Source organism: Homalodisca vitripennis, chromosome 1 (genome assembly GCF_021130785.1).
Source record: "Homalodisca vitripennis isolate AUS2020 chromosome 1, UT_GWSS_2.1, whole genome shotgun sequence".
Lineage (NCBI taxonomy): Eukaryota > Metazoa > Arthropoda > Insecta > Hemiptera > Cicadellidae > Homalodisca > Homalodisca vitripennis.
Window position 1 is genome coordinate 80,727,959 of NC_060207.1, and position 23,720 is coordinate 80,751,678.

The window sequence follows — 23,720 nt, forward strand, 5'->3', positions numbered from 1 at the left end:
ATTAAGAGAAAAAAAATATTAATTAAAATCTTTAGTTCGCGCATTGAGCTTAAAGTTTTCTAAAAAATGTACTTTTTTGCTACTTTGAAAAAATATTTTAGACTCGCTTATGATGATTTTTTTTATTGTACTACCATATGTATACTACGTTTATAAGTCCATAACGTCAATAAAAATATTTAGATACTTTAAACCAACATATAAAGTTTGCATAATGTAACGAAAATTTCTAACAAATTCATTAAAAACAAATAATCTAGTAGTTTGATGACTCACGCGGTGAGCAGCAGGAAGTTAGGCACGGAGTAGAAAACAAGTCACTACATGAAACCTCTGAGGCATCTGGCGCCGTAAGCAAGTCGCGACATGAAACCTCCCTACCTGACCTACCTTTGTTTGTGCTTCAAGTGAATTTAGTTTTTTTACTGTGCGATCGGTTAGTTCTGAAAGTTGTGTGTTCTGTGTAGTGGCGGTGAAATGGCTGTTTCAAACAAACTATTAACAAGACAGTCACACCGGTGTCCTATTTTCGGTTTATCCAAAGGCCTCAATGGAGTAAGTCTTCCTACATATGAGGATGTTTTGTTGTGTTGTTTCGAAGAAAGTTACCAGTTGTCAGTAAAATCAGAAACAAAGAAAAACATTTCTTATTCTCTAATTGCGGAGAATGTTGCTTTTCAGATTGAAGCTATTTATGTCAAAGCCTCAATTCCAATTGTATCTCACACACGAGTTGTCCAAATGATTCGGTCTTACCACGATTCATATTACAACTTGAGAAATTTGTTACAGAATCCAAATCAAAACTTTTCGACATTGCCGCTTGTAAATGTCAAATGATTTACACTTGTCAATGTGGGAAAAAGACAAGTTCCTGTGACTGCCCCATTATAATGGAGTGCAATTGTGATAAACAGAAAAAGATACCTATCATAGAGAGAAAGTTCTTGCATGATCAGCGAACTAATAGGAAGACATGCATTGGGGGTGTAGATAAGGTAGTAACAAATCAACTCTTGAAGAAAGAAGAAAGGAAATAAGCAGAGAGCCTGCGGGAAAACTTGAATGATGGTTTTGAAAAGGAAGCCAAGGAAATAGGAAGATCTTCGCAAGAAAATCCGACTGAACCTAATCCACCGACAACCCCCTCCAATACATCTCAAATGAGACTCAGTCTTCAATCAACTGCTTTAGTTAGTGACAGATTTGGCATATCTGACAGAGCAACGGCAGCAATAGCATCGAGTGTGCTATTTGATCTTGGAATGGTATCAGAGTCAGATACTTCACTAGTAATTGACAAAAATAAAATTCAAAGAGAAAAACAAAAGGCAAGACAGGCTATTAAAGAAAAAGACCTCGAAAATAGAGAAACAAAGGGAATCTACATTGGTGGGAGAAAAGACAATACTTTTTTCCAGGATAAACTTGGAAATAAAATCTACCGTAGGGTCAAGAAAGAAAAACACATAAGTATTGTACGAGAACCAGGAGGCCAATACATAGGTCATGTAAGCCCAGACAGCTCAACTGGACAAGGGATTGCAGAAAGCATTCTCAAGTACCTTGAAGATAATTCCTTTGATTTAGATGAGGTAGAAGCTGTTGGTTGTGATGGAACAACAACCAATACTGGTTGGAAAAATGGAGTAATTCGAAATATCGAAGCGAAAATTAATCGTCCACTCCAGTGGTTTATCTGTTTACTTCACTTTAATGAACTACCGTATAGGCACTTATTTCAGTTCTTGGATGGAGAATCTACAGGACCTTCAATTTTCAGTGGAGTTATTGGCAAACATCTTCCCGATTGCAACAAAATGCCTGTTGTGGAGTTTGAAAAAGTAGAATCTGAAATCATAGATATTGACACAAAAGATCTAAGCAAAGATCAGCAGTACCTTCTCGATATCGTCAGAACCATCCAAACGGGCAATTGTACTCCAGATCTGGCTAATAGAGATCCAGGGCCTCTACGTCATTCCCGTTGGTTGACTTGTGCTAATAGGGTGTTACGTTTGTACATTTCAGATAGTAATCCTTCAAATGAACTGAAGATTCTTGTTCAATACATAATGAAGACCTATGCACCAGTCTGGTTCGACATAAAACGCCATCATTCCGTGAAGTATGGACCAAAACATGTGTTTAAAGTAATCCAAACTACCAGAGATTTGTTAGCTGAAATAAAAAAAGTTATCGATCCTGTGATTGAAAGAAACTCCTTTTTCTGTCACCCAGAAAACAAGCTGTTAACAATGATAACTGACGAAAGACTACATATAAGAGAGTTAGGTTTCAGAAGAGTTTTGAAGGCAAGAAGTGTGGAAAATAACAGCAAATCGGCTGTAAGAATATTTCATACACCCACTCTTAAGTTTGAAGCTAAGGACTACAGTGAGCTCATTGATTGGTCTAAATGCAAAGTTTCTCCTCCTCCTATGAAATTAACAACGGAAACAATATCAACCTATTTGAGGAACAAAACTTTACCAGAGTTCGAGTTCATGAACTTTCCTTGCCACACACAAGCCGTGGAAAGGTGTGTTAAGTTAGTGACAGAAGCGTCGGACAAAGTGTGTGGTCAAGATAACAGACATGGATTTATCAGAACCACATTGTTATCAAGGTCTGTCATGCCAAAATTTGGACATAAATCAGAGTTTAAACCTTCGACGTCATTCTAAGGTACGTAAACTTAGGGAAGCGTAGAACATGTAAATAATGTAAATACATTCAAACACACCCTATTTGGTTGGATGGTTGGGTAGGGTGTGGATGGAACTCGAGTTGCAGCCACCTCCCCGTGGTGAGTTCTGGGTCATTCCACCAAAACATTGGTGAAATGGGCGAAGAGCTGCAAATCTGTGATGTTTTACTCTTTGAAGAAAAATTGTTATTTTCGTACAATTTTCTAATAATTACGATATTTCTTGAGAACCTTATATGTTTGTTTAAAGTATCTAAATATTTTTATTGACGTTATGGACTTATAAACGTAATATATATACGGTAGTACAAAAAAATCATCATAAGACGGTTTAAAATATTTTTTTGAAAATAGCAAAAAAGTACACTTTTACAAAACTTTAAGCTCGTTGCGCGAACTAAACATTTTAAATAATATTTTTTAAATTATTTTTCTCTTAATCAGCTCAAGAATACGCAACTTTTGAGCCCTATTAGAACTCGATACTCGAAAATTTAGTTTTTTCAGCCCACCCTAATGTACAGGCCTATGACTGTTAAGATTTTGAGGTGCTTGAAAGCATCCCTGCAAGACTCTCGTGGTTGCAGATTACCCAGTATTCTTATGGCTTTTTTTTGTTTCAAAAGTATGCGTTGCAGGTTGCCAGAAGTTGTCCCTCCCCAAGCTACTATCCCATAGCGGATATAGGATTCAAACAGGGAGAAGTATGCAACCCTCGTGGTCATGGTGTTTCCTATATTTTTTATTCGTCGTATTACATACAGTCTGGTGCTTAGCTTTTTGCAGAGGTTGTTGATGTGTGGTGTCCAAGAAAGGTCTTGGTCAACTGTTACCCCAAGGTACTTGGTAAAGGTGGTGTCATCGGTCTCTGGTAGCCTTGGAGTTTTTTTTCTACACCTCCCTAGAATGAGCTGTTTTGTCTTCTTCTCATTCACAACTAGGTCGTTGTTATGACAATATTGGATAGCCATATTCACTGCTGTGTATGCATCTATTTCTAGTTGACCAGGAGTTCTTCTGCCGAGCAAGAGTGCTGCGTATCTTCCCCACATTGGCTGCGTCAATTTGCTGCGTATCTGCCCCACGTACTTGCGTCAATTTGCTGCGGATCGCGTTTTTTTTAGTGTTGTTGACGCCCCATGTAGTTGTGCGCCATTTTGTTACGAGTCCCACGTTGCTGTACCATTTTGCTCCGGATGGTGTTGGTCTCCATCTTGCTCAAAATCTGCCCAAAGCTAGCTGCGTCCCCTTGGTACTGCTTGAAACTCTGCCACCTTCCAGATAAACAGTTTGCTGTCCCAATCCTTTCCCAATCACTATTCAAAATGTGCTCCCTCTCATTGGTTATGTAAATTACTTCGTGTTGGCTAACTCATACTATTCCAAGTTAATGCCAAATTACTATCAAATTTGAATGTCTGTGGTGTTGTCACCAACAACAAGTCTATATCTATCTCAGGTTTTTAAATAGGTTGAGTAGTGGTTAAAAATTTAATATCACTCCATTAAAGTTCCTATCACACTACTTTATAAATGGGATACTCAAATAAAAGTCAAACCAAGTGACCTTGACGTTAATTTATTCCATTTTACACTGTCCATACATATACAATTTCACTCACCTTGCTTTGATAACTTAAGAATCTAACATAATATCCCATCCTTCATTAAAATTTCAATACACTATAATACAGTTTCCTATTAATTTCATCACTACTATCCCAGGACAATGCACACAACCTCCTTGCTTCAAGTCTGGAAAGAGAAGAAGGAATCTCCGTATAAAACTACACATACCGATTCAAAACAATACTCATCCCCTCTCCCGTTCAAATCAGCGTCTTTACGATTAAATATAATTTGATTCTTTTCTTATAATTGTCGAAATTTATCACGCTCACTATAATTAATCAATTTAAGTCTTTCTATTTTCTTTTTATTATTTTTTCAAAGCTTTTTATTTAAATTTTTAGCAACATGTGCTTTATGACGTCATCAATATACAAGTCATTTATCCCACAATTGGCTTTTCTGCGTAATTCTATTTAGTACTTTTGTAAAACACGAATTTTGGTTATGTTTACTTCATTTTAATTAATTAAATCTTTTCCCGTATAAAGTTTAATATATTTCTTCGTTATTAATTAAATGAATCTCAATTCTGACAACATGTGATTCACTGACGTCACAGTCTGCCAATTCCCCGCGAATATTCAAATGTCGTAATTTGATCTGTTACAAGAGCACTGAGTCATCAGTATACATGATGCAGTTGCTGTATTCCTGTATGTGCTTAGGGAAGTCATTTGTGAAGAGAATGAACATAATAGGTCCCAACACAGAGCCCTGGGGTACACCTCTTGTGATCTTTTTTGTGCTTGACCTGACCTTTTCCGTTTCTCTATTATTGTATCTTATCTCAACCATTTGTGTTCGTTCCGTTAAGTAGCTGGTAAACCATGCTTTTGAGGTTCCACGAATTCCAAGTGTCATTAACTTTTTCAGAAGGTGTTCATGGCCAAGACTATCAAAGGCTTTACTGTAGTCTAGAAGAATGGCAGTTGATGTGTTCCCCTCTTCATGCTGATCTAGTAGGAACTCTACAAGATTAATCAGTGCTGTGGTTGTAGATTTACCTGGTAGGAAGCCGTGCTGATATTCTGTTAAGAGATTGTTGTTTGAAAGATGTTCGAGAAGTCTAATCAGCACTAATTTTTCTATTACTTTGGATATGGTTGGGATTAGTGAAATAGGCCTGTAGTTGCCTGCTTTTGTGGCATCACCTTGTTTGAACTTGGGGTACACTTTTGACAGTTTCAGGGCAGACGGGAAAACTCCTGATAAAAAAGATAGATTAGTAATGTGCACCAGTGGTTCTATAAGTTCGTCTTGGCACTTTTTCAGGACTATGGTAGATAAGTCATCGTATCCTGCTGAGGGCTTTGACTTCAATCCACTAATAATTTTGGCAGCTTCTTCTGAATTAGTTGGCTTCAGTGTCAGGTTGGGGGTGTAACTATTTTCGGTCGGAGTAAATGGTTGTTTATTGTTCAGTCCATTGTTTATGATGGTTTCTTCAGCCATGTTGACAAAAAAGTTATTGAGATAGTCTGCCATCCACACTGGGCTGGACGTAACCTGGCCACCTACCTCGAGTTGGGTGAGGGCATTTTTGTTTTCTTTTGGCTGCCTTTCTAAGTTTATGACATCCCACATGGCTTTTGTTTTATTATCCGCATCTGTTATCTTAGCTATTGTGTCTTGTTGTCTTAGGTGGCGGAGTTGCAAGTCATATTCTTTTTTGAGATGGGCAGCGTGTCTTTTATGTTCCTCCCTACCAGTGGTGTTGTAAGCGTTTTGAGCGAAAAGAAATCTTTGCCTCAATTGTTGAGCATTAGGGTTGTGGAGAGTGTGTTTATTTTTGTTTCCGCTTCTTTTGTACCTGGTATGTTTCACTGGACATGCTTGATTGAGTGCTGCAAGAAGAGTTCGGCTGAAATTGTCATACGCTTCATTAACTTCATTGGAGTTGTATACTTCTGTCCAGATTTCTTGACTAAGGAGATGTTTCATTGTCAGTATGTTTCTGTGACTCATGTTTCTACCCCTCCAACAAGTTGTGGTTGGCGTTTGAGTTTTTCTTCCCTTTATGATACATAGTTGTCCCGTATGATCTGATATGCTGGTTTCTATTACCTTTACAGTGATTTCTTCTTCTCTGATGTTGCAGCATACACAGTTGATGGATGTTCTTGATGTTGGTGTTATCCGAGTGGCAGGGAGGTTCTTTCTATAGAGGTTGTAGCTTGCCAGGGTCTCGATCAGTAGTGTTGTGTCGTTTTGATTTTTCAGGCAGTCGATATTTATGTCACCCATTAGAATGATGGGGTGTTGCTGAGACTGTAAGTTTTCTAGGGCTTCAGCTAGCACTTCTAGGCCAGACTCGAGGTTGTTATCTGGTCTGCAAATACCTACTATAATGAAAATTGACTTGCCCACTTTTTGCTTAATGGCAGCCACTTCACACACCATTTCTATCGAGAGATCTTTGATAGTGATGATAGCCTCACTGTTTTCCTTAAGATGTTCTTTTGTGTAGATAGCTACTCCCCCCTTTAGATGCTGTTTCCTGCTGTAGTCAGAAATCAGTGTGTACCCAATAAGCCTAGTGTTCAGGAGTGTTTCTTTATTTTGGCCGTGTTCGGTTACAATCACAACATCTGGTTTTTGTATTTCCAGGAGAGAATTCATTCTATTAATTTTGTTAGCAATTCTGTCTGTATTTTGGTGTAATATGGTAGGAATACAAGCTAGATTATGGTTTTATACAAAATTATTTTCACATTCTTAAATAGAAATTTCTTTAGCATCTTTTGGAATTTTGTTAACACTGAGCACAACTCCTAGTTGAATTCTTATTTTCCTCAAATTCTTCTGGTTTGTATGTATAATTATGGAATATAAGTACCTGTACATTAAGACACATACATATGTATCTGTTAGACAAGATACACTGTGCAGTGTGCATCCCTCCTCTAATCTATCTATGCTAATTGTGAAGTGGTTTGGTTACTCACCGTAACAGACTCGTACCCAGGAACATTAGCTGCCTTGAGTCGGCCCATGCAGCCTTTGAGCATCTTCCAAGTGGTGCTCTTGGCTGCTCCGGTCTTGCCCACTATCATCACTGAGTGGCGTGACGTCTTGGTTTCATACAGCTGGATCACTTTGTTGATGGCTATCTCTATTGTCTAATGGAACAAATATATCACTTACTCATCGTTACCTTGCTATTAATTTGTTTTACATGGAGAAAAATGTTGAAAGAAAACTATAAACAAGGAATAAATAAGGAGGTAACACAAAACGTATCCAGAATTCAATGCAATGCAGTGCCACCAGCTTTGGCAATTATTAAGGACATCCCAAAACAAATCATGTCATAGTCCACCTATCTGTGCAATAACTCTTAATAGAAGTCGTAGAAACATCAAGAAGAAGTAGAAATTTGGTACATAGGTTTCTCTTGGTCAAAGAAAGAACTCTATTAATTTTGGAATGAAAAGGGCGAGGGACCTCTCAGATCCATCTGTGTGATAACTCTTTTGTTACGTTCTGTTATGTCCCTTTATTGTATCGGTTTATTTTATTCTAGGTAATTGAGGCCGAAATGCTGTACCAAAGAATTATAGTTGTAAAGAATTCTGTAAAACTGAGTGGGACCATTTCAAATTTAATAGCTATAAAAATATGCTGATTTGAAAAAGTAAAATACTTTTCTGTTACTTATGTAGCTTTTACATTACAACAATATCAATTTAATAAAAAAAATTTATTAAGGGTTAATTATGTAAATTCCTATACTTATTAGTAAATAACACCTTTCACAAAATATTGATGAAATACCTGTAATGAGTGCTGCTGCATCTCCTGCTTGATGGCTGTAACCATGACACTGTAGTCAATGGGGAAAAGGACAACTCCAGGGAAGAGATCGGAAGTGATGCCATTAAACAGCGGAAGATCATCAGAGGTTAGCTTGGCCAAGTTCATGTCTCTCATTGCAAGCAGTACCACCTGCCAATAATGGAAGCAATTTTTAAATAAGTTACATAAAGAGATGGTATATTTTGAAAGTGCAATCAATTTTCTTACCTAGAATAGTTCTACAGTTAAGTTTTGTCTTCCACTTAAGTTGTGATGGTTCTCCTAATCTACCAAGGTAAACAATATGAGAATTCAATTCAACATGCTTTGAAGAATGCTGTGTCATGTCAAAACGCTGGCTCTATAAGTGCTAAAGATATTATTCATGAAATTAACAACAGATCTAGCAGGGAAACAAATTTCATATTACACAATATACCTGAAAGCCAGCATGTTGAACCACTGAAGAAGAAATAAGATGATCTTAGCCATCCCAAATTAATAATTGAGTTTATTCAGTTTAAAACTGATTCTTTTACCTTCTTTCATCTTGGGAAGTAAACCAATAAGAAGTCTCGTATAAACATGGTTTTTAATGCCCAAGCTGAAACCTCAGCTTTTCTTAAAACCTTCTCCCAGACCAAATTTTGAGACTACCTGATCTACTGGATGTATCTATTATCTAGAGATAGAACTGCCCAAACTCTGTCACCTTTAGGTATGCAGTTGAAGAAGCAGCAGCATATGATTCTTTCTCTGATGTACTTATTGTTGGGAATATTAACCCTTTGAGTGCCAAGGGCCGATTTAATCGGCCTAGCAACGTTTTCCGCATAGTGCCAAGGGCCGATGTAATCGGCCCGATGGTATTGACGAAAATTGCCAAGGGCCGACTAGATCGGCCTTTCCAATATTGGTCATCCTATTGCTAAATATTGACGTATAATATCGTAAAACGTATCAAATTAAAGCCCAAGAAATGTACGACATAATTCAAGTAGTGATAGTTTGTATATATAGTATACAATATTTTTATGTAGCTGATATCTAGAAGCCTGTGGCGCGAACCGCCTGTTGTCACGCTGCAGTCGTTTTGTTTACGTTCAGTTGTTTTAATTTGTTAGCTGTCTATTATGGCTGTGTTGACATTTTGATTAATGTTTTAAAAGTTTCCTACTTATATTACTTCAGTTCAATTTCATTATTGAATAAGGTATAGTTTGCCGAAATGAGTAAAAGGAACAGATCGCCCTTAAGCGAAAATATGTCAGATTTTGTTATATGCCCCAACGCTTAAACTTTTTTCAATGAACTTAGAACGTTATAACACGATGTAGTTGAGTAACAAAACTAACATTATGCCCCCAACGCTAATTTAAACTAAACTAACCTAAACTTAAATAATCATGTGATGCCGCGCGGCCTGCCGTAATCGGGATTCTCGAGAAAGATGAGATAACAGCGACAACAATACCGATCGCAATACCTGGAAATGCTTGTTGATTGATGGAATGTTAGTTCTGTTACTCAACTACATTGTTTTATAAGTTCTAAGTTCATTGAAAAAAGTTTAAGCGTTGGGGGCATATAACGGAATCTGACCGCGAAAATACATTAATTTATTCTTATTATAAAAACAATCACTCAGTTATTTCATCTGAAAAATTTAGTATAATAGGCCTAATGAAATAAGCCCAAAGTAATTAATTTATGTCTGTTCATAATAAATAAATAACAGTTGTATAATCTACCTTGATTTAATTTCTTAAAACTAGTAAAATATATTTTACATGAACAAGAGCAAGCGTGCATGCTGGGGCAGGTTTTCAGCATTTTGCAGCAATATATAAAAAAAATTCAAAACTCAGTTATATATAAATGTATTTTTATGAAACTTGGTACATGTATTCCAACTAACATAGTGAACATAAAATTGGCACATAAAACAAAAATAAATAAATACTTTTTGTATCTTAAACAAAAAAAATGTGTTTTTTTAGTTTTTTGTTTTTGCTTATACATATATAAATATATTTTTTTTTTTTATTTATGGTCAAAATGTATATATACCAATTTGTAGCCTGTATCTTGCCCTAAATAATAAAGCAAAAAGTGTTCCATTATGTTAATATTTAAAGAAGGTGTTAATTTTTTAGTAAAATACTGCAGTAACATAAAAATAATGCTTGGCACTGAGGGGAATGGCCTGTCACAAATGACTGGCACTGGCTGCAAGACCTCCGCCACATCGCGTGGCACTCAAAGGGTTAATGTTACAAATGCTCCTTGGGAGGATCTTTCTTCATTGCCAATATTGCCTCTCATACCTAAGCTGATTTATTGAATACTTTTGAGTTATCTCAATCCAACAACATCAGAAATTCTCGTGGAGTAATTCTAGATCTTGTTATTTCCAAACCCTCAACACTCAATTCCCAGTTTTCCTTCCTCTGGATTTCAGAGGATCATCATCATCTGGTCATTGAAATTGATATACTATGCCCTACTCCTCTGACTGTTGCACTTAGGCATATTACGAATTTCAAGTGTTGCAAAACTATTTGTATTTTTCGTGTCTTTAATGGCAACTGACTTCTCAGTCGAATCCTCAAACAATGATATAAGGATGAAGTTTTCTTGCTTCGTCAATTCTCTTAGAACGGCTGTGCTCAACAAGACACAACTAAGAATACTTGGCTCATCCTATCCTTCTTGGTTTAGTTCTGAGCTCAAGGCCATGGTTGAAGAGAAGAAATTTCTGCATGCACAATTAAAAAAAACACCTTAAACCCAGTGGCTTATAATAGATTTTCAACTATGCGTGCACAATGCAAAAACCTGGCAAGGCTATGTTATGATGGATATATTTCTCATGCTCAGGAGGACCCATAGTAGACCCTAAAATCTTCTGAAGTTTTGTTTCCTCATTGAGCAGGAGAAATTCCACAAATCCATCTGTGATGACCTGGATGGTACAACAATATTGGTTGAGTACAGGGAGAAATGTGGTTCTTATCTATCATGTTTGAAATCGCTTGTAAAAACAGTTTTCCCTCAATTAAATAAATAAGAGCAAGTAACTAAACTTTTATTCTTGTAATGTTTTAATAAGACTCATCCATGCCAAAACAACTATTGGAAAGCACATTGCATGTGCTGACTCCTGAAAAGCAGTAGAGAGCACGTGATAAAAGTCTAAGAGTTATACTCTGGGTCTGAGTTAGAGATAAATCAAGTTAAAATTCTGCCTATTAGCTGGAACACCTTATTAGCACTGTTTATTTTGGACTACCAACTCGTCCCCTTATTCTGTTAGATGATATACTTGAAAATGCCTGTGGTTTATGTGGATGGGCAGAATGAGGCTAAAAAAGTAGAATGACCTACCATTACAATAAAACTACATTACAGAGTCACGCATGGGCTTCAGTGTCAAGACAAAGCAGACACCAAACTTAGCAGATGTCAGGCAATAAGCGCGAATCTCCAGACTGGTTTTCTCTAGCATTTCATTTCCCAAACAGTCTGGAATCATTACAGGCTGTATTCTTTTTCAAGAAATGAGTGTTAACACAACTATACTTATGTTCAAAAGGTTACCATCCACCACTAATGTTCAATATGTACTGCATATTCTATGAAAGGCAGTAGATAAGGCTAAAAGTTATATATTGTTATTACTGCAGGAAAATGATGTGTGTTTTGTTTAACAAAATATAATATACAGTAAAGAAGCTGTCTTAATAGTATCTGCCTTCAAAACTCGTTTCTGATTCTAACTGGCAGGTGTCAAGCAATCTATATTGAAAAATATACTTGTATCTGTCATTTCTTAATTACTTAATGATAAATAGCATTATTCTAAATAACAGTCACTCTTAAAAATACGACTATACACGATATTAACACTAATCAAATACTAAGTTTCATACTTAAAGATATCATAATTGTCATAAGTTTACACTGTCACTTTAATTTACTTGTAACAAAAAAATTCTACCTCTTCGTCAGGCATGTTAGCATGCTGTCGCCGTTTCCTCCCAGCATATCTGAGCAGGGCTACCATTCCCCGTAGCCCAAAGTCGTAGTGGTCTTGTTTACTGAGCTGCTGCCTAGCCAGTGAGAATAAGGTGTACACCTGAACAGTGAAATGCTGTTTCACAAATCAGATAACATAAACAATGTACATAATCAGGTAGTAATTTTTAACTATTTGAGTCAGCCCCAGTTTCTGTCAGTCCTGAATTTAGTTAGTAGATAACAAAAACAAAAGATGAATGAGAGTAGATTTTCGGATTAAGGGAGTGGTGGCTATAATGAAAATAAGATGGAGTTTCCTTCTATTTATAAGTTTGTGTCTCATATAAAGAAAAATTGTAATGGTTTGAAAATTCAACAATTTTTTAATAATTTTTCAATCAATTTTCAAGATTTAAATGTATTTTTATTCAAAATTAGGCATATTAGAGTATACAATAATAGATGTGATAAATATTTATTCTTTAAATATGTTATACTAAAAATAACATGCCTAAAAACTTGTTCAAACATCTTTTTGCTTTTCATTTATGTAAGGTAATATTTAACAATAGTAAGCACTTATTACTTTTAAAAATTTGTAGTTACAAATGAGCAACCATACCAAATTTGGTTACATTATCCCAATAATATAATATAAAAAACAACAAATCATATGTCTCTTAAAGGTTGGATTTTTAATTTAAGCTTAGGGATAACAGAACCACCTGTTGTAAATAATGAAAAAAATTAATGTCTAGTACGTCAATGAAGAAGGAATGTCCAGCCACATATAAAGATTTATTTATTTAAGGGAATACATATTTAAGGATGGAGAGATCAAAACACTTAAATATGTAGTTTATCCAGAAAGTAAAAAAGATTAGCCCATTTATTATGGCACACATTTTCCAATACTGCGGCAGCTGCCATCACTTCTCCACAACTAATCTGATTTCAGGTTAGTTGCTGATCTGACAAGTTTCCTAATTGTTGTTAATACCGCAAGCAAGACTTTTAATAAACAAATCCAGCATCAATAAATTCTCTAATACCTTCTTTGCCAGTGTCCGGGCATCTCGGAAGCCCTCACCAAAGAGAGTGATGTCAGCGATGATAACACTGTCTGGAATCATCATGGATATTGGGCGGAACATAGATTTGAGGTTATCAGGCAGTTCTGTACGCCCCGCATACCCTGAAGAAATAATGTTGTTTATAGTAGGTAATTCCAGTATATAGTATATATATATATATATATATATATATATATATATTACAACAAGAGGATTAAGGGAACTACAGGAGTAGCGTAGTTAGCGCATGAGACTATTTAATTCCATCTCACTTGTGAGAGTTATTAGCTACCTTTTCTATCTACCATTTTCTCTTTTTGCCATCCTACATTCCTGACTCTTTTTTTATTAATATTTTTTTTTATGTTACTAAAAATTTCCATAAAAATCTTGGAACCACTTCCTAAATGTTTTCCCTATAAAACACCAAACGAATTTGATATTTCATTAACTCCTTACTACTGTTTAGTGATTTTGACTAAGATGTTACCAAGATTACAAAAATGAACATGTCAAACAATTGAGAAGACAATTTTATATTTAATGTATGAGATTATGTGCGTTTCAGAACTATACTTTAGGGAATCGTTCATATGATTATAGTAAACTTTTCAGCTATGGCTGGACTTTAAATGTTTAGGTATTATGTGTGTATGTGTTTTTTTAGGTAAAACATATTTTACTTAAAATTGTTATACATGCATTAACCAAGTCTGGGATGGATGTTAACATTAATAATGTTGATTTAAAAATGTATAATGAAAATTTTAAATCTATCCATTTCAAGACAGTAATTATTAAACATTTTTTAATTCAAATAACTCAAAACACAAATACAATATGTTTTAATAAAAGTACAGACAGAATAGCAAAAATTAAAAAAAACCAACTATAGCTTAAAATGAGTTTACTAAACCATAGGAAAGATCCCTAAAATATCTGGCAAGAGTTTTAATACCCTATACATTATCCAACAGATCAGAAGACTTCTTCTTCTTCTATAGGGCAGCCTATTGCCATGCACTTAACCTTAAGGGCATTTTGCGCATCCCAGAAGCATACCATGAGGCCTACCAGCAGTGTTTCAGGTGATGACACAGCTGAACATTGATTAGAAGACTTAAAAGTCGAGTCTTAAGTTCTTGGAACAAGAGGATTAAGGGAACTACAGGAGTAGTAGTTAGCGCATGAGACTATTTAAGTCCATCTCACTTGTGAGAGTTATTAGCTACCTTTTCTATCTACCAATTTCTCTTTTTGCCATCCTACATTCCTGACTCTTTTTTCATTAATATTTTCTTTTTATGTTAATACAAATTTCCATAAAAATCTTGGGACCACTTCCAAGATTTTTTTCACAGCTTAACTAAATAACCCTGCTCTTATTTACTATTCTCATTGGATTTTGTGATGCTATATTTGGTCTTACCATTCTTGTATTTTCCTCAACCTCTTAATATCAGGTATGTAAAGATCTTACATTTTTTCTCCTAATGATAATGTGGTTGTACCATATCTATTAAAAGTGATCCACTATCAGGAAACTATTATTGTACATTGCAGATTATTTATAATATATTCTCTGTCAGTTATTTACTCTGTCATAAGAACATAAACCATATAATTTTTATATCACTTTTACTCTATGTGAACTAGTTGTGTCACTAGTTGTAATAATTAAATCACTCTCTAAACAATTTTACTATAGCAATGTTAGAAGTTGATCATAAAATAATATGATATAATAAAATATAATATAACAGTACCTGGATTCATGGTAATGAATATGCCGCAAGTGGGCACCAAGTTAATGAGAATGCCCTCAAACGCAAACTTCTTTAAGCCCTGAGCGAGTGCTGACAGGATGGACAGTATCTGCTGTGCCACCACAGACAACACTTCAATATTGATCCGGTTGAACTCGTCAAAACACCCCCATGCTCCAGTCTGGGCGTAACCTTCACAGAAAACATGTTAGTTATATTACAGAGATCTATACTACTTGGTGACCAAATTGCTAGAATGTTACAGTTATGTCTGAGTTTATTGCAAATCTAATTCCTGTTCTACTAATTGCACTGTGAAAAATATGGTAGGTTTGAAATAACCCTGGTCACAGTACTGATTGCTTTATGTATGGTATTGAGAGAAATAAAGTCTTTTAATAAACACCAACATTAATAAGTAGAGATGGAGTACTACAAATATTATTAATTTTATATACTGGAGATAGAGATATACTCAAACTGTGGGTCAAAAAAGTAGTCATTTAGTCATTCTATTTTTAAAAGTAGTCTACATAAAACTTGAACTCAATTTAACACACAGGCTGTAAACAGCTCTTTACTAACTTAAACTGTGATTAACATAAAATGGTGACAAAGTCTTTGCAAATATTTATTATAGTTTCAGGCAGATAGTTTCTGGAACATTCTGTACGTGTAAAGTTGTACATACAATAATGTATACAAGTATCACATTAAAATATCTTGTTGAAGCTGGTGAGACTTGCTACGGCTCATACCGTATGCACTTCAACTTCATGATTATGGCTAACATTAGAAGAAACAACTAATTCTTAATTAGCAATATTATTCAACAAACCAAAGATGGGTTTCATCATCCTTTCCTTCACCTGAGAAACAGTCTATATTTCAATGAGTGGTATTTTCAAACTCCCATCATATCACTTAGGAAATTTAATACTTTTCTTATTTTTTTATATAAACAGTGGATGAATTAGATGTATATGGTATTGTAGCCATTCATAGAGAAAACTATTTCCAAATACTATTTCTAAGTTTCTTTAGTGAAAAACATAAAATAACCTGAAAAAGTGCGTCCCATGCTTTTGTAGTCAAGCCCCTCAGAACAATTGATGACGATGACATAGTAACCAAGTGCCTTCGCTAAGTCCTTGACACTCTCAGTCTTCCCAGTGCCTGCAGGACCTTTGGGACTGCCTCCACGATGCAGGTGTAGAGCTGTTGTCAGTGTGATAAAACACCTAGTAAGGAAATAGTCTGTCATATTTAAAATAAAAATAAAGAACATTTTTAGATACAAAGGATTTTTTTTAAACATGCTTTCTTAAGAAAAAGGACACAGTTCATACCACTAGCTGATATAGCACATCTATAAAATTTGGCTTCATTCATCCACTGTATAAAAATTTAAATCTTGAAGAATAGATTTGTTCCCCTTGCCTGCGCAGATAAGGAAACATTGCAAAGAAACTTGGGCATCCACCCAATAATTTAAAAGCAAATGCTGCTGATACCACTCTTTTATCTAATAAAGTGTAAACAATCTCTGTCAAGTAATTTTTATGTTTATAAATCAGGCTTACCAACAAAAAATTCTAAACTAATAGTCAATAGTTCTACTAACACCGCCGACAGGTGGAACCAGGAATTTGATTGAGTTCCATTCAACCAAATCCTTACATATAATAAATATGGTAAATCTCATAGAGTTTGTAAACTTCATAAAATCTTTTCCCTAAAATTTGTTAAGTAGGAAAAATACTCATTATTTAACCAAAGCAATATTTTTAATACTGTATCAAAACCTTTCTTCGAACGGTTCGGATTGATAAAACTTAACCAGTTCAAAACATCAAAATCATGAAGGAAGGTTAAAGGAAGAGATATCCATTCTGCAACACAAATGATCTCTCATACCTGTCAGTGAGGGGGGTGACCACTAGCCGGTTAGGGTTGCCCAGGTACTCGTAGCCATAAGTGAAGTAGGTGTTGGTCTGTCGCACGATACAATCATCAATTTCTTGGTGCCAGTAGAAACGCAATTGAGACAGCCACTCAAATGCTGTCACATCCATACAATCTAAAACAAACATAGTAATTGTTAGGTACCTGACAGCTTATCAGAAATGACCAAGATTTACATCCATGTACATATATTTTAGTCTATATATTGTTGGTTTTGTACATTTAAATCTTTCTTCTACGTATTCAAATGGATTTAAGAGCAAATCAGCCAATTTCTCACAATCAGAGGATGTGTGTAACTTGCTCGTACATGTATTCCGGATACAAATTTTTACAAACAGGTTTTTTTTTTTTTTTTTTTTTTTTTTTTTTTCCTTTGGGATATTGGGGTGGATTCATAGATCCTCACACGTCAACCTGAGCTTATTGTGTGCCCCTTTGATGTTAGAGGGGTAAGCCTATCTTCGTGCCCTTAATTAGGCTAAGAAGCTTTTCCCCGATACTAGCATCTGGTTCGTCGCCTGGTTGTTTGTCACCGAAAAGAGCCCTTCTCCTTGCTCCCAGTCTCTCACAGTCCAGTATTATGTGTTTTGCAGTCTCTTCAGACTTATTGCAGAGTCTACACTCCGAGGCCTCATTTCGTAAACCTAGAGTGTTTAGGTGTTTCCTGAAGTGGCCGTGTCCAGTGATCAAGGCAATCACTTGCTTAACCCGATCCCTGCCCAGCCCCATCAGCCATCTGGTGAATCCGGAGCTAGAATCGGCAAGCAGTCTTTTGCCGAGTGCTTGTCCTTGGTGACTCTGCCACCGCACGCGGTGTGTCTTCCTGGACCATTTGTTTATACTTTGGTAAGCGGCTGACTTGCTTATACCACAACTCGGTTCTGGACCGGTGTATGGCATGCTTGCTCCGCTTTTGGCAAGCCTGTCGGCGCATTCGTTGCCACCTATGCCTGTGTGGCCCGGTACCCAACCAAGACGCACACAGTTGCGTGATCCAAGCTTGCAGAGAGTGTTAAAGCACTCCCACACAAGCCTGGATGAAATGCTGTTGGAGTCAAGAGCTTTAAGAGCTGCCTGACTGTCTGACATTATACAGATGTTCATTCCCTGGTACCTTCTGGTGAGGCCTAGGTTGGCACAGGCTAGGATACCATAGATTTCGGCTTGAAATATGGAGCAGTTCCGACCCAAACTGCCGCTAAGGGCAGTTCTAGGGGATTGACTAAACACTCCATATCCAGTTCTACCCTTAATAAGCGAGCCATCCGTGTACCAGACAAAGCTCTTTCTTATTGTTGGGATGTTATCTTGCGATTTCCACTCATCTCTGGAGTAGAAGTCAACAGAGAATGGCTTATTGAATACGAACTCCGTTCTCATTGTGTCGGAGACCATTTCGAGAATAGCGCTTGGGTTTACAGCTTCAGTGATGGCGCCATGGCTCGCGTTAGACGCGCCATTCCTCCACAAGCCAGCAACCATCAGCCGATAAGCTGACTTACGCGCTTCAGCTTTTATATGGACATCAAGAGGTAGAAGTCCTAAAGCCACCTCGAGGGTCGCTGAGGGACTGCTCCTGAATGCTCCGGTTACAAAGATTGTGCCAAGCCTTTGTAAGCTTTCAAGCTTGGCTTTGGCAGTTACCAGGTTTGTATGTGACAACATGAAAATATATGGACATTAAATTACTCAAAATTACCATAAATAAGAAAACTTACAGTGCAGTAAATGTGCATAATTTGGTCCACAGTCAAATATTTAATACTTTTATTGGTATGGACAAAGCAACGCAAATGTGAAACACATTACAAAATCTCTAAACATGAGAAAAACAATAGCTATACATTGATATGTACATTTGAGGCTATTATGAAGGATATTAATGTTATTAAATAACATTATTTTCATAGTCTTCTGTGAACGTCAGTCCATAAGTATGCCACACATATTAAGCGCTTGATAGCGAATATGTTAAAATAAAATATAAACAAATATTTAATATTGGTTGTCAAGCAATCATCTGATTTGTTTACATTTTGTCCTATCTTACTTAAATAGTGTTAATTGCTATTCCCTACTATTAACATTTTAAATGAACAATAAGAAACCAATGAAATTGATTCTAATATTTCCTCTGTATTTTTGTCCTCTCAGTTTTTTCATTTTGAAATTAAGACAATTAAATTGATAGAGAACCAATAAACCTTCCCTAGAAGGGGCACTGGCAAAGTTGTATTAGTTTAAAGTTATACATAACTAGCGGACCCGGCGCGCTTCGCTGCGCATTTCAATAAGTTTCCCGCGGCTTCGCACGCAATTTCCCGTTGAAAACAGTACACTATATTCACTTATTCATTTTCTATCACATTCTAAACATTGCTGAGATAATTGATAGTCGTTCCTTCGTGAGCTTCTTGGGCGCATTATGAAGGTATGTACCACATTCCTGATACTTCTGTCAAAAAAAAACAACTAAGGTTGATTTTATAACATTCTTTATATTTGTAGCCAACGTAAGATAGTAATTATGATATCTGCATTGCTCTTCTGATCAAGCATGAGCATGGTTTATATTAAATAAATATTGCAGTTAAAGGTGAATTTTTACGTCAAATTTGAATTGTATTATCTGGATAGTAAAGTCTATGTTTAACAGTGATTGCAGAAACAGTTTAAACAAAATTTGTCGTTTCTCTTAAGCTTACTCTATGCTTTAAAACTATAAGTGTAGTAATTAAATTATATATAAATATATTTTTTGTCGCATTATATATGTTTTACAAAGAACAGCTGATTAAAAATTTGAAAAGACTCTTTCACTTAATAACATATGTTTGCTGCAATGCATTTCTTACGGGTATTTCTGTAACCAGTGGGGCGGAATCCTGAATCGGGAAAGGGATAAAAAGTATCCTATAACCTTCTACAGATCAAGACGAACAAATTTTAAAAAAAATTAGGCGAATCCGTCCAGCCGTTTGTGAGTGATGCTGTTACACACGAACAGTTTCATTTTTATATAATAGATCTATATTATGTTTAGCTACAATATTAATTTTAAAAGTGAAATATGGAAGACCACACTCACTCATTTTGTACAGCTTCTCAATAACATCTCTGGCATGGATCTCAATTGTAACAAGTTGTACTACCTTGAGTCTCTGAAGTGATGCCAAATTGCTTCTTATAGCATCAGAATACTTTGATAAAAATGCATTCTGTAATCAACCACACAGGTTACAATTTAATAAAATATTTAGTTTCAAAACATTGATGCTGAATGAATGGAGAAACAATTACATTTTGAGAGTGAAAGGATTGTTGTATACCAGGTTTGCATTTGCAATATATTGCAATAATATGTTCAATTCATTATTTTAAAAATAATATACTTATAATGTTTATTTACAAAGTTTCAAAAAATTTACAAAAATGGGAGGCGACTTGTGTTAAAAAATGTACATATTTAAATAAAAAAAATATAAAATGGCCATTAGTTAGTACATTTCATTTAATTTATAAAGAACATAACATTTATTGCATTATGTAAAAGCACACTACAAATAAAAATAAATATGTGATGAGGTACATAAAACTGAAAATATTGAATGAGGGCTATTCCAAAAGTAAACACCATTTGGTTATTTAAAAAACGCCTAATCATATTAACATATTATATTATTTTCATTTGAAAATTATATATTTCCTTTATTTTCTACAAAATTGAAATTAAGATTTAAGCAATTATCATGCCTTTTAACTAACTTAGAAAGTAGTTAGAAATCCTTCTTAAAAAAACTTCTGCCGCCTGCACCTAAAACCAGCCAGTGACAGCATCTTTGAGTTCATCATCATCACCAAAACACTGAGCTAGCAGCTTTCAAAATTTGTGAAAACTCAGAGATTGTAAACGTTGATCTTTTCTATTTCTTTGATCTTTTCAATGAGTTCATCACTTACCACAGATGGCCTGCCATTCCTTTCTTTTTGAATGTTTGTTCATCCACTTTTAAACACACAAACCCATTCACCTACATGCCCTTCATCCAAAACATTTGGTCTTTAAATGGTACAAAGTTCCCTATAAATAGCCGCCACTGAATATTGTTTTAGTGTCAAAATCTAATTACAGCACACACTTTGTACTTGGCGGGAAATTCAACTACAGCATTTTACAAAGCTGTAGAAAATGAACGAGCTTTCATATAACCTTATAACTGCCACAGCTAGATAACGACTGACTTGCTGTGAGTGCCAATGTATGAGAGAGAATAATACCTTCCTTCACTACAGCAATGCTGAAAGTGAACATCAGTTACTTTTGGAATAGCCCTTGTATGTTAAGTACCAAGAATGTCAATTGCCAAAATTAGAAATAGAAAGGTAAAGAGTTGCTAATCTGCAACAGTTTTTTAATAGCAAAAAACTTAATTTAAATATGAGAAAACTAAATTCATTAATTTTAAAACAAAACAAAATAATAATGATTATGATTTTGATATTCTTATAGACGATTCAGAGATTGAAAATGCATAAAAAATTCAATTCCTCGGATTGATCATTGATTGTCACTTGAGCTGGGATGATTCACATATTGCTTATGGCATAGCCATATTTGGTGCCACAACAAAGAAAAACCTAACATTTTAAAGGTGTAAAAACAAGCCATTAGAAGTATACTTAAGCTTAAATTCTCAGAATCTGTTAGAAATTGCTTTAAAGAATTAAAAATAATAACAGTTTTTGGACTTTATATCATAGCCAACAAATTAATTTAGAAAATAATGTGCACAAATATAACACACGCCATAAGATTGAAATCATCAGTGATCATCATAGACTTGAAATACACACACAAAAAAAACTATGTATATCGGGAAAAGATTTCTGAAAAATATTCCTCAAAGCATAAAGATGGAAAATAATATTACCAAATTTAAAAGAAAACTAAAAAACTATATGATTGATTTAGTTTTGTATTCAAGAGAGGAACTTGAATATATAAGTAATGTATGACACTATTCGATGTACCTCATTGTACAACTAATGAATAAAGAATTATTGATTGATTGAAAGACATTATGTTGTATTCACAGATATTTTGGTTCTACTCAAGATCCAGCTAGAATTCCACTATTGCAAACTAATTTAAATTACAAATGATTAATTGATTACAAATTCTACTAACCTGTTTCTTTTTCAATTTTTTCAGGGCAGATTTATTCTCTACAACTTTGCAAATCCGCAATGTCCGTGAACAATCCACTGTCCATTGAATCTAAACACAATAGCTTGATATACTTAGTTATAAAAAATTATTAAAATAACATTGATGATAATACACATTATTTTAATAAATATTCTCTCATTAGCAATATAACAAGTAAATATTTTAGAGCGAATAATTGTAAAAGAAGTGATGTGAGTGTTGGATGTAGTTAATAAATTAAACACAGTTTTGTAACTAAAATTAACTTTGTTAACATCCATTACTTTCTCTGTTTGAAGTTTGTTTTTGATGATGGTATAATTGTGAAGGAAACAGGATTTTTCTGAACGTTTGTTATCATTTAGTCCGTGTTGACAACAGGTGTTTTCATTTACAGTGTTACACACTGTATTTATAGCATCTCACCTTATCTCGGATTGGCGCATGAGCCAATAAAGACCAAAGCTCAACCTGTGATCATATAAAATTAAAGTATTGAAAACATGTCTCATAAGATGTAACTTTTAGTTTCAACTGTATGTATCTGTTGTATTAATACTTAGGATATGTACTACATCGTTTCCAAAAATTTGCTAGTTACACTGCTATGAAAAGGATTTTAATGGTGTTTGAAAATTTAGTAGTGTCAATGTAAGAGTACTACACTAACCTGACTGGACGTGATGCCCATCTGACCAGGCCACTCTTTGAACCACTTGTCTCGGTCATTGAGGTTTTTCTTCAGAGCCAGTCTGACGACTTTAAGCAAGTTACGGAGTGTTACTCTCATCACATCCTCTGCAAAATGTGAATATGTACCATTCACTAACAGTAACTTTTTTAACAGTTAACATTTGCATTATGGACCTGAATTGATTCTGAAATGGAAGCTGTATAATATATTTAGGTTCTTTATAATATTCATGTAAATTTCAAAGATTATCTAATATTCCTTAGCGTAAACATTCTTAACTAGTTAGGTGCTGCTGCATATCTATTCATTATGGCATGAGCGTGGATGTTAAATTATTAAGGATTAGAAGGCCCAGCACAAGCTGATAAGCATATCTCTACAGGACATTTTACAGCCTCAGGGAAAGAAATTCAATTCCCAATCATAAATACTACCTGAGGCTGATTGGAAACAATAAGATAGGGAAGGTGGGATAGTGGAAGTTTAATGAGGCAATAGACAATTAGCATATGTTGCCTGCATTACCAGCTGTGCTTGCAAAATGGAATGCTTGCAGCAAAGAAGGAGTGTCATTACATTCTTTAAATCCAGTCGGGCTGATCAAATACGATAAGAAATAGTATTTAGAATAACAATGTTTACTATTTATGAAAAAATATTGTAACTTAATTGGTATGATGTCTGCAGTTTTGAACTGTGAGTTGATATTTGCAATACATTTTCTGGAGGCTAAAAGTGACAATGCCACAACTGAAAAAATATGGTGTACGTTGTTGATCATTTTGGAAGTGTGTTACGCCCAGATGCTCATTCAGTATTGGGAATAGCTGAAAGGCACTGTGCACATAGTGCA

General features: G+C 35.1%; 1 protein-coding gene across 1 annotated transcript in view; it reads right to left on the reverse strand.

Annotated features, from left to right (window-relative positions):
* Positions 1 to 23,720, reverse strand: part of LOC124367727 (dynein axonemal heavy chain 2) — a 184,276-nt gene that overhangs the window by 101,441 nt on the left and 59,115 nt on the right. Inside the window, exons 35-44 of the mRNA XM_046824842.1 lie at positions 22,844 to 22,971; positions 22,153 to 22,242; positions 20,053 to 20,182; positions 16,914 to 17,076; positions 16,059 to 16,237; positions 14,997 to 15,188; positions 13,210 to 13,352; positions 12,138 to 12,275; positions 8,117 to 8,287; positions 7,288 to 7,461 (exon numbers count right to left, since the gene is read on the reverse strand). Of these exons, the coding sequence (XP_046680798.1) occupies positions 7,288 to 7,461; positions 8,117 to 8,287; positions 12,138 to 12,275; positions 13,210 to 13,352; positions 14,997 to 15,188; positions 16,059 to 16,237; positions 16,914 to 17,076; positions 20,053 to 20,182; positions 22,153 to 22,242; positions 22,844 to 22,971 (1,508 nt within the window). The remainder of the gene's footprint in view (positions 1 to 7,287; positions 7,462 to 8,116; positions 8,288 to 12,137; positions 12,276 to 13,209; positions 13,353 to 14,996; positions 15,189 to 16,058; positions 16,238 to 16,913; positions 17,077 to 20,052; positions 20,183 to 22,152; positions 22,243 to 22,843; positions 22,972 to 23,720) is intronic.